The 12,419-nt window shown below is 40.5% G+C and overlaps 1 protein-coding gene across 6 annotated transcripts; it reads left to right on the forward strand.

Annotated features, from left to right (window-relative positions):
- The first annotated feature begins 2,794 nt into the window (after positions 1-2,794).
- LOC111159487 (zinc finger BED-type containing 5) lies at positions 2,795-8,133 on the forward strand. 6 transcript variants are annotated; one of them, XM_022521999.1, is made up of 3 exons: positions 2,795-3,086; positions 4,652-4,764; positions 5,804-8,133. In XM_022521999.1, exon 3 carries the CDS (start codon positions 5,976-5,978, stop codon positions 8,058-8,060), a length of 2,085 nt encoding a protein of 694 aa, XP_022377707.1. In that variant the 5' UTR covers positions 2,795-3,086; positions 4,652-4,764; positions 5,804-5,975; the 3' UTR covers positions 8,061-8,133. The 6 variants fall into 6 exon arrangements, with proteins under 6 accessions (XP_022377707.1, XP_022377709.1, XP_022377711.1 ...); XM_022522001.1 differs by having other exon boundaries at positions 5,835-8,133; XM_022522003.1 differs by having other exon boundaries at positions 5,840-8,133.
- Positions 8,134-12,419: the final 4,286 nt, after the last annotated feature.

Below are 12,419 nucleotides of genomic sequence, written 5' to 3' on the forward strand. Positions count from 1 at the left end.
ACCAATAAATCAATCTCTTACATATGGTCATTAAATTCTCTTAAGTGTTTCATACATCTTAAAAGCTGACAAAATACACATCACAATAATGATAACTTTCACAAAAATAATGAAAACTGTACTAATTTACCACCTTTATAATAAAGGTTATACACAGTGCCAGACATGGAGATGTACTACTGAGATCCTTTTTTAAGAAGGACTTGCTGCCCTGCTCAGGAGCAAGTTTAAGATCAGCAGATGGGCCCCAGCTGTCAGCTCACTCAGGCCTGCCTTGGCTGCCATCTTCCCCCGCCAGGGCAGCCCACATATACTGAAGGATGGAAGAGTATGATGGGCAGGGGGTGGGACACTCTGACCTACATTACTGGCTCCAGAGCTTCCTGTCTCATCACACGCTTCTGGTAAATCTAACTGCAAAGCAAATTAACTCATGCAACCAAAACAAATAGAATTGCTATCTCAGACCTCTTATAGCAACAGGAGCTGCAAATTTGGGGTATCAGTTGAAATTCTTGCCACTGCTTCCAGTGATTATTTTACTTGAGCCCCATGCAACAAACGGAGTTCCTTTTCAACAATAAGGCTCTACCTACTTACCCCATATTTTTCTATAGTCTTATTCACAATTGTTTCCTAATGCGAGTTTGCAAGTGCATGTGCACACACACCATCTAGACCCACAGGGTTATGGTTCCTGCAACCAGCATCGCACATAACCTAAGCTCTGGTACCAATTAGATTTGGGAACTTGAGCAAGTTATTATCAATCTGCTCAATTTCCTTATCTGTAAAATAGGAACAATCATCTGATAGGGTTGTTGTGTGTGAAGAGTAAATGAGTTAATTAACCTTAAAAAGTGTGTAGAACAGCCCCTGGCTTGTACTATGTACTCAGTAAATGTTAGCAATTATCATTATTGGTCTGAGTACTACATTGTTTATATATATTCTAACCTGACTCATTGACCCACATTACATGATAATTTATTGACTAAGCAATTACAGAAAAAAACTCTTTTGTTTCAAGTCCTTAATTATCAGACTCTTCAGATGTTTAAGACATAGGTTAAGTCCTAGACTTTAGTTGAACTTGTTTAAGCGCTATTTTCCCCATCAACTGAATGTTTTAGATTTTCTCAGTTCTTGAAGATGGAAATCAGATGTGAAGATTAAATGGAGAACTTATATGTAAAAGTTTATTCTGAAATATAAAACATATGAAATTATGGGATACTCTTCCAATGTTATTATCGAGTTAGACAACTCCTGCAATGACAAAAGGAAACTCTTTGCTCTTCAAATAGACCTGTATCGCCCTTCCCAAAAATGATTCCCACCTTTTTTTTTTTAAAGATCTTATTTTTTTAAAGATCTTATTTTTTTATTTGAGAGAGAAAGCACAAGTAGGCAGAGCGGCAGGCAGAGAGCAGGGAGCCCAATACAAGAATCGATCCCAAGACCCTGGGATCATGACCTGAGCCAAAGAAAGCCACTTACCGACTGAGCCACCGAGGTGTCCCTGATTCCCATCCTACCTTTGACCATTAAGTTCAAACTTGAAACTTTGATTTCACAGAAATAATTTTTTTAAATAATAAAATAAACTAATAATAGCTTATTATAGGTTAAAATCTGAAGACGTTGAACTGGCTTTAAAATATTTAGGACCAAATGCTGTCTTCTATTATCGTCCAGGGAGATAATCTATACCGTCCTCCTGAAAATTTTAAGGGGCAAGCTTCTTCCTACACCTAAGAGATTTGTTCACATTTGGAAGAAGCGTGTTTAAGAAAAACAGAAGCTGCCCTTACTTTTGACCACAAGCCGGTGATTTTGTCTTTGAGTGCAGTGCCTGAAAACATGACCCAATATTCACTTAGATATTTTCAGGGGCCGACAAAGGCAAAAATATTACAGTGGGACCTACTGTTCAATGCTACTCGTACTTAAATTACCCCTAGACGCATATATATTTTAAGGGGCCAATTTGGAAAACCCAGCTCCTGGTCTCCACGGCAGATCGCCAAGGGAAAAATAACACAGCCCGCAACCTCTGCTATGCTGTTTTTCCTAACAGCGGAGAGGCGTGGGAGAGCAGCAGGCTTAAAGCGCCCGAATGCGACAGAGAGCAGACGGTGTAGTCCTGCCGGCTGGCCGGCGCGTGCAGGCGGTCTAAGCCCCCCCTCCCGGAGGGTGCCAAGCAGACCCGCCGTAGGACACAGCGGAGACGCCGCTATCCCTACACACTCCTACACGGCGGCCCCGATCGTATCCGGGGTCACCCGAGAGCTCCCGCGCGAGGCTCAGCTCGCCTGAGGGCCCCCTACACAGCAGCGTCGGGAGGGACGGGGAAAGGAGAAGGCGTCTCCTGCCCCACTCCAGAAGGAAAACCAGGGAGAGAGGGGGCGGCTGCGAAACCTGAGCCTGGGGTGCGGCTCGGAAAACAAAGAGGTCGTGAAAGCAGCCGCAGTCGCGGCTCTGCGCGCTCCTTAAGGGTAACTGCGAATCACACAAATCACCGCCGCCCGGGCAGAACGCCAGTGCTACAAGCATGCAGATTCCTGGAGGCCAGTCCAGCCTCACCGGACAACTAACTCTGTCTGGCAGTACCCGGGAACCTGTATTCTAAACAAGCAACCGGGCTACAAGGAACCCAGGGAAGTTTGAAAACAATCGCTTCATCCTGCACCAGCTGAGACTCCCCGCACGCCCGAATCCACCACCACTGCGGCCGCCGGGCGCGCATCAACCGAGCTTGGTCCTTTCCTTTGGTCCCGCCCCCACTGCTCCGCGTGGATTGGTGGCGGAGAGCAGCTCTGGAGCTGATTGGGCGGCAGAGGAGCCGCTGGTGGAGACTGTAAGTTCGTCTGCTCCAGAGTGCTAAATTTATCTTCAGAGGAGCGACCGCGCCAGCCGCGAACCGGATCTCTATGGAGGTGGCATAGGCGGTATCCCTGAGCTGAGAGCATCACCCTGTCCCCGAATCCTTCCTCCCTCTGTTTTGTTTTTCATTCCCCCCTCCCTCCCTCTCCCCTTCCAGTCCGCGACGACTGGCTCTTGACCCCGTTCAGGCCTCGGTGAAGGTGAGGACCAGAGCCGCCACGGCGGCTGAGCGGTGCGCTCTGAAATGGCCGCTGCCTTGAGCTGTTTAAAATGGCGGCCGCAGACTCAGTTGGGGACCGCGGCGCTGCCCAGCAGCCCAGCCGCAGCGAAGACCGGTCTCCATCACTGATGGAGGTGACGTAGAGAGATAGTGTTGGGTGCTGAGGAAACCGCCCGGGGACGCGAGAGAAGAGTTTTGGAGGCGAGGGTGGGCGAGCCCCCAGATGTGGCGGATCTGCTGGTAGCGCGCACCTGTGACAAGGAGGCGTAGCTGGCCCAGGCAGCACATCGAAGTGACCGTTTAAAGAAGCATGTAGGTGCTGGAAAGGGCAACCGCCCCCACCTTTGCCTGGGCTTTCTGACTGGACTGCACTCTTAACCCGGCCCTCCTGTCCCTGAGGGTGGTGTTCACAGCTGGAACAGCCCGAAGGTGGGGGTGAAGGGATGGTGTTACCTGTCAGTTTAACCCAGAGGAGAGACAAAAGAACAGGGTTTCTCCCCACCCCCCATCCCCTGCCAGCCTTTTCGGGTAATGGAATAGAAACTTGACTCTCGAGGGAGTCTAGACTCTTTGTCCTCGAGAGATTCGGGGAAAGCACCTCTAGAAGAGGTGGGGATGAGTCCTTCCGTGAGGAAAACAAAGCTTCTTACTCCATTCTGTCCTCCTCGGGTAGCCAGGGAGAGGGCTTCTAACCCCAACCAGCAGCTCCACGAAGTTCTCTGTTGCTAAATTAAAATCGGGATTGTGGAAATGAGAATCTACTGCTCTTTTACTCCCAGTAATGGAGTAGGGCTTTCTGCTGCTGCAGTTTGAAACCCTCGACTGTCTGGCAGTTGTAATCCGTTTCTCTCTGCCACCCGTTAGTGCTTGGGAAATTTTAGAGTATTCAGGCACACACAAGGAATGGCTAGGTGCGTGGGCTCTGCAGCGCCAACTTTTTGGGTTCTGTTCTTAGTTTTTCTCTTACAAGATGTATTAAGTTAGCAGATGACTTCTCAGTCTATTAGTTCATCTCTTAAATTCGGTCAATACTAGGCCCTGACTCTGGAGTTTAAGGATTAAATGAGATAATCTGTATGAGGGATCTAGCAGTTACAAGCATAGTAAACAACGATCATTCTATAAACAATAGTAACCTAACAGGAAATTGGTTGAGGGGACAAAAATGGTTACAGCAAAAATGCATACTTCATACAACACTTCCCGGTATAACTCTATTTTAGATTACTTTCAATGCTTGGTTTTAGAGACATTAAAATGTGGCCACTTTTAAAAGTTAGGTTTAGTTTTTGAAAGTGTTACGTGTTTCTATGAAGTCCGTGGTTGGGAGAGTGTCTCAAAACGATGATAGAACAAGAGTATTAAGTGAGATGAAAATATTAGCATTTTTACTGTGCTAGGCATCTTCTGTTTCAGTCCACTGCATTGCAGTGAAGAATCATTTGCACTGCCTGGATCTAAAATAAATTGTAATGAAGGATCATCTTAGGGGTTTATAGTTAGTTCTGCTTTTACAGTGTCTAATTTTAATTTTTCTCATTCTAGGCTTTCGGTTACTCCCTTTCCACCCCATCCCTTAATTTTATTCTTTTGAAGAGTCTGCATGTCAAGCTGCCAAGGTGGAGAGTGATTGCAGAAGGGAGTACTCCTCATTTCAGGTATCTTACCATCTAGCTATTAATAGGAAAACCATTTGCTGTAGGATGTGACATGAAAATTCAAAGCTTACTCTGTAGCCAAATCATAAAATATGAATCAAAAGCAGATATATTTGGATATACACTAAATATGTATGCCTTAGCTTGCAAAGTTACTAGTCTTCTTTAAAGGATTTAAAATTTGCATTACCCTTCTTTTAATTATGATTTTAAAAACTATATGAGGAATAAACCTATTAAAATAAGAGGTTTTTTTTTTTAGGTCCTGGTAAAGTCTTCACCTATAGTATAACAGAATGTACTATAATAGAATAATCAGTAAAATATACATTACTTTCAATGGGTCTTAATTTGAATGATATAAATATTTATGTGATTTTAATTCCAGAGAATTAGTAGCTAACTTTTGGTCTACATTGTATTTTTCAGTGTTAGCACAGTATTTAGGATATAGAATTCGGTGTCTTGCAAAACTTTGAACTGTGTTTGTATGTCTTTAATATAGTTTATCAAAATAGTCACTAGTCCTGGTAGGAGGCTTCAGATGTATAATAGTATCAATAGTGAATGTATCTAGTGGCAGTAAATATCTGGAAGCTAAAAACTATATGCCATGAGAAGGGGTTGGTAAATTATGGCCCATGCTGTCTGTTTTTGTAGATAGAGATTTACTGGACCACAGGTGTGTCCATTCTTTTTGTATTATCTATGTCTGCTACCATGCTGCAACTACAAGGTTGAATAGTTGCAACAAAGACGATATGGCCCATAAAGTCAAAAATATTTACTGTATTGCTCTTTACAGAAAAAGTTTGCCAACCCCTGCCGTGGGACATATTCCTCAAGGTCCCTTCGTTAAAAATATACTTAACCAACTCTTCATTATTTCTTAGCCCAGTGATTCCCAAGATGTGTTTTATAGAACATTAATACTCTCTACTTTAATAAGTGTTCTGAGAAAAAGATCAATACTAACAATCGTTTTCTTTATAGTTTATTTTCAAATATAAGTTTAAGACTACTAAACTCATTTCTATAGCTTTATTTTTATGTGATAATCTACGTTTAAGAAAAGGTGTGCCATACCTGAGAGCACCAGGAAGTCGCATGAGAAATCACCTGATACACGAACGTGTGATGTTCCATCTGCGCATTGATGCATAGGCAGCATTTACAAATTAACTGATGTGTTGCTCTGTATCATCTCTTTGATGATTGCTCATCTTCTGTGTATCCTGTTGTATAATTTCAACACATTTGTGATACTCGATGTTTATTCTAAATTAACCATGTTTTGTACCACAAACACTTTGCCTATGGATCTGTTGTTGAAACAAGGAAGTCTTAAACAAGAAGTAGAATCTTTCTGTTACCAAATTGTGTCTGAATCAAATGATCAAAAGGTTGGAATATTACAAAGGGAGGATGAACAGTTGCAGCCTTCAGTTTCTAAAAAATCAGAAGGTGAGCTTTCCAGGGTCAAATTTATGTCCAATTCCAACAAAATAACAACATTTAGTAAGAAACCAAAAAGAAGAAAATATGATGAAAGTTACTTGTCTTTTGGATTTACTTACTTTGGAAATAGAGATGCACCTCATGCTCAGTGTGTGTTATGTAAGAAAATTTTATCAAATAGTTCTTTGGCCCCTAGTAAACTTCGAAGACATTTGGAAACTAAACATGCTGCCTACAAAGACAAAGACATAAGCTTTTTCAAGCAACATCTTGATTCACCTGAAAATAACAAACCTCCAACACCTAAAATTGTCAATACAGATAATGAAAGTGCTACAGAGGCATCATACAATGTAAGTTACCATATAGCCCTGAGTGGAGAGGCTCATACTATTGGAGAATTGCTTATCAAGCCTTGTGCAAAAGATGTTGTGATGCGAATGTTTGATGAACAATACAGTAAAAAAATAGATGCAGTACAACTATCAAATAGTACTGTTGCACGTCGAATTAAGGATCTTGCTGCTGACATTGAAGAAGAGCTTGTTTGTAGACTGAAAATTTGTGATGGGTTTTCACTGCAGCTAGATGAATCAGCTGATGTTTCAGGACTGGCTGTGCTGCTTGTGTTTGTTCGTTATAGGTTTAATAAATCTATTGAGGAAGACCTACTCTTATGTGAATCTTTGCAAAGTAATGCTACTGGTGAAGAAATTTTCAACTGCATCAACAGTTTTATGCAGAAACATAAAATAGAATGGGAAAAATGTGTTGATGTTTGTAGCGATGCTTCTAGGGCAATGGACGGGAAAATTGCTGAGGCTGTCACCTTGATAAAATATGTGGCTCCCGAAAGCACCAGTAGTCACTGCCTATTATATAGACATGCACTAGCGGTTAAAATAATGCCTACATCTCTGAAAAATGTGCTAGATCAGGCAGTACAAATCATCAATTACATTAAAGCTCGACCACATCAATCCAGGCTACTAAAAATTTTATGTGAGGAAATGGGTGCCCAGCACACAGCGCTTCTTCTGAATACAGAGGTGAGGTGGCTTTCCCGAGGTAAAGTTCTCGTAAGACTTTTTGAGCTTCGTCGTGAACTATTGGTTTTCATGGATTCTGCTTTTCGACTCTCTGATTGTTTAACAAATTCATCTTGGCTGCTAAGACTTGCATATCTTGCAGATATTTTTACTAAATTAAATGAGGTTAATCTATCAATGCAAGGAAAAAATGTAACAGTTTTTACAGTTTTTGATAAAATGTCATCATTGTTAAGAAAATTAGAGTTTTGGGCTTCATCTGTAGAAGAAGAAAATTTTGATTGTTTTCCTACACTCAGTGACTTTTTGACTGAAATTAATTCTACAGTTGATAAAGATATTTGTAGTGCCATTGTGCAGCACCTAAGGGGTTTGCGCTCTACTCTGTTAAAATATTTTCCTGTAACAAATGACAATAACACTTGGGTTAGAAATCCATTTACAGTAACTGTTAAACCAGTCTCATTAGTAGCACGGGACTATGAGAGCCTGATTGATTTAACATCTGATTCTCAAGTGAAACAAAATTTCAGTGAACTTTCACTAAATGATTTTTGGAGTAGCCTAATTCAAGAGTACCCAAGCATTGCGAGGCGTGCAGTTCGTGTACTTCTTCCTTTTGCTACAATGCACCTGTGTGAAACAGGATTTTCATATTATGCCGCAACAAAAACGAAATACAGGAAAAGACTTGATGCTGCACCTCATATGCGGATTCGACTTAGCAACATTACACCTAATATTAAGCGGATATGTGATAAAAAGACACAAAAACACTGTTCTCATTAAAATTAAGAGGGTTTTGCATGTCTCTTGATAACCAAATATAAGATGAAAATAAAAGATGATTTCATCTCTGCTATTTCGGGGTTTTAAATAAAATGGTTCATATTTTTTATACTTCTTAGATTTCAAGCTAAAGAATCAGAAGTTTTAAGTATGTATTATTATTGGTATTTCTTCTTCACATTGTGATTTCAAAGAATCCATGGTCTTAACTGTGGGAAATGTTGATCCACAAGACTTAATGTATATGTCTTAGCATAATGTATCTCTTTAGGATCTAATCACTATGAATCCTGCTAAACCCCCAGCTCTCCAATCACATGGAATGCCTTGCCATTCCATGAACACATCACACTGTTTCATGCTTTCAGGTCTCAAAAAAATATTCCTTCCCTTTGCTTCCTGACAAACTCCTATTTGCTTTTGAATAGTTTGACCTAATTTATCATTGGTACTTTGATTCTCTATGTCTTTCTGTTTTGGCCCTATTTTTTGTGCGTGTCCCAGCTGTGAACTCTTGGTGGCCTCATGATTGCCAGTGTTAAATGGACTAAGCTCTTACAAGGTCTTACTTAGCTCTGTGTGTCCATTGCCTAGCAAAAGGCCTTATTAAAGTAAAATTCCCAGTAAAGGAGAAAATTTTGGTGAATCAACAAAAAATGGAATAGGATATGGTAGTTTATATTTGTATATCTGCATGTGTAGAGAATGTTAGTTACCCTTTGTCGTTTTGGCTCATTTATTCTTTTACCTAGAATTCAGGTCATTAGGCAGAAGTCACTAAATAATATCACATCTTTTTGATCTAAGCTCAGCTATTGGGGGAGGGAAGTATGAAGAATGTTATCAGATATTTTCGTTGTTTCTCAGTTCCTATGTAGAGTATTGTAAATTCCATATACTGTAGACAAATGAGGTTTTACTGTACTTGAAGAAAATAATTAGATATGAAACCCCTATCAATTTATCCTTAGAATTCTGTGAAGGAGATCTGACTTTGCTGTCCCTACAATCTCTGCATCACATCACATATCTCAGGTCACCAGCTCAGTGTCATATATTTTGTGTTTCTCCTATGTAGGTAGCTAGTATATATTTAATCTCACTTATTCAAACCCAGTTCCCATTTTGGAAAGTAGAAGGACCTCCCCTCACTAAGGCAGAATGTGTCAGCATGACTACATTGGGGGACTTGCTCCTCTGCGTAGCTAGCTATTCAACGTTGGGTAGTTTGAGCCTTCCTGTACCTCAGTTTTCACATCTGTAAAATTATGCCTTCTTTGAGGGTTATTAATAGGATTAAATGAGTATGTATCTAAAATTCTTAACAGGTCATAGGAAAAGACACACAACGTATATTAGTTCTCTTCTATATCCAGTCATGTCCCGTTTAAACTTTACTTACACATTCACTTCTAGTCTGGGTTTTTGTTCTCTGGCATCTTAACAGTCCTCCAGTCTATGGTACCTGACCTAATCTAAGGCAGCAAGATTAAGCATTTCTAGCCCAGGTTTTGTCACATTATTAATCACCCATTTTATCTTACTGGATGCTTGTATGTTCTCAGTAATCTTTACAGCAATCCTGTGGGATTAAGTAATTTTTGAATTTGCCTAAGGTCACACGTGAAGTAGCAGAATGTAATTTAAAATGTTGGGGTCCCTGACCGGCTCAGTCAGTACAGCATATAATTCTTGATTTCAGGGTCTGTGAGTTCAAGGCGCACATTGGGTAGAGCCTACTAAACAAAACAAAACAAAGAACAGTGTTTTCCCATAGATGGTACTTTTTATGGTCCTTGCCTTTCAAACTTTATAAAGAGCATCAAACAGTGACTTTGGAGCATAGCTAAAACTCCCTACTAAAGTCTGGACATTTCTTTGAAATCCTGTATTTTCTTCTCTAGATTCACCTAAAATTAGCTGTCTACTTCAAAATATGACTGCTTACTTTAATATAAAACTGTAAAAATAGGGATTAAGTTGCCATCAAGGAAAATTATTCTCAAGAAAGATTCATAATTGCTCTTACATGCGGTACTTTTTGTCAACTAATCCTAGAATTAATTCTACCCTAATTTGAGAGGCACACATAATGCCATATTATGGCATTATGTCTGTCTGGCTGATACCTCAAGTTTGATAATGAGACTCATGATTACTGAACCTGAGCCCTTAAGTTATTTGTTCAGGGTATCATCCTCTTGAGATACAAGACCTCTCTTTCTTTCCGGTTCTTTACTTGAAACCTCCTTCTCTGAGGGTCTAGATCCTTGAGTTAAACCCAAGTCTGTTGACTGGGACCCTGCTATCTGATAATAGACCACTTTATTGCCAACACTACCCAACTTGATTCTCGATGCCAATTTCTCATCTGTTCTGTAACCTCTCAGACTAACCCATGGATACCATGTATGGCTAGTTGAGAGTGGACTTTTAGCACCTGAAGGTGAGCCTGGGACCTGTTGGCTGATGGGCAAATGTAGTTCCAGACAGCAACTTTATTATCCTAACCTACTGTAGGTACCATGACTGAATCCCAGAGCAGAAGATTCTTATCCTTCATATTTAAACCCTACCTACCCTTCAGACTTTGCCTTTCTTAAATAAAAGCAAAGCAAATCTTGAGCACTGTCAGTACTCCCTAAGACTCCAGATACTAGAGGCTCTTTCTGGAGCTAGAGGGAAGTCTCTTATAAATCCGTTCACCCAAAAGAGGAAACAACTTTTTTTTTTTTTTAAGATTTTATTTATTTATTTGACAGATATCACAAGTAGGCAGAGAGGCAGGCAGAGAGAGAGAGAGAAAGCAGGCTCCCTGCTGAGCAGAGAGCCCGATGCAGGGCTCGATCCCAGGACCCTGGGATCATGATCTGAGCCACCCAGGTGCCCCAAGAGGAAACAACTCTTAAAGGAAGAGATTTGGGGACTAAAAAAAGACTCTTGGGGCATCCTCAAATGACAGCTACCCTTTCTGCCTATGCATGAAACATAGTTCACCTAGTGCTATCTAACTCAAAAGGACTTTTCCACTTTGAATCTAAAGTAACTGAAATTGTTGGGTTCCTAGCTGGTTCAGTCAGTAGAGAATGCGACTCTGTCTCAGGGTCATGAGTTTGAGCACCACATTGGGCATACAGTTCACTTTAAAAATACTAGTAATGAAAATTAAGGTAATTGAAATTGCCTTGATTTCTTAATGAGGATTGCTTCCTAGTACCACACACATATAAATCCACTGATTGTCATTTTTTGTATCTAGGACTTCTTTAGAATCATTCATAGAACTTAGTAACTTTCTAATCGTACAAAATGTGCTCAGTGATTGAATTCCCTACCTTAAAAGGTAAAGTATTAAGTGAAATATAATTTATACTATAACATTATAAAAATCAGCTTTAAAGTTCTTTGGCTGCCTTAAACATACAAAGCAATAACTATTCTTTGCCTATCAAAGACTACAGTAAGTAAGCTCCCATGTTTCCTTAAAAATGCAGTATTCCTTCCAAAAATATAATTTACCTACAATTCTTGAAAGAATCCCTCAACAGTGTAAATCTAGGTGCCTCTGGAATTTACTCATGTTCAGTACTTTCATTTTTTTAAAGTTGGCATAGCTACACTATTAATTAGTACAATGGAAAGAATTCTGAAGCAGGTGTCAAGAGACTTGGGTTCTGCAACTTAATTAACTACCTTAGATAAGTTGATCCTCTGTAGCCCTTAGTTTTTGATTAAACTAAAATGAGCTCTAAAGTTCTTGTCAAATAAGATCTAAATTTATTTTTTTTAAAGATTTTATTTATTTATTTGGCAGAGCGATGAGAGGCAGGCAGAGAGAGAGGAGAAAGCAGGCTCCCCGCCGAGCAGAGAGCCTGACGCGGGGCTCGATCCCAGGGCCCCCGGGTCATGACCGAGCCGAAGGCAGAGGCTTTAACCCACTGAGCCACCCAGGTGCCCCTAAGATCTAAATTTAAACCTCGATAAAGATTTGCTCAGTTATTTGGAATATGGGGTTTTTTCCCTAGAAGTCAAGCTTTTTTTTTTTTTTATACTGTTTTTTTTTTTTTTTTAATTTCTTTTCAGCGTAACAGAATTCATTGTTTATGCACCACACCCAGTGCTCCATGCCATATGTGCCCTCCCTAATACCCAACACCTGGCTCCCCCAACCTTCCACCCCCCGCCCCTTCAAAATCCTCAGATTGTATTTCAGATTCTAGTCTCTCATGGTTCATCTCCCCCTTCCAATTTCCCTCAACTCCCTTCTCTCCATCTCCCTATGTCCTCCATGTTATTTGTTATGCTCCACAAATAAGTGAAACCATATGATAATTGACTCTCTCTGCTTGACTTATTTAT

Source organism: Enhydra lutris, unplaced genomic scaffold (assembly GCF_002288905.1).
Source record: "Enhydra lutris kenyoni isolate GAN:26980312 unplaced genomic scaffold, ASM228890v2 scaffoldscaffold68, whole genome shotgun sequence".
Taxonomy (NCBI): domain Eukaryota; kingdom Metazoa; phylum Chordata; class Mammalia; order Carnivora; family Mustelidae; genus Enhydra; species Enhydra lutris.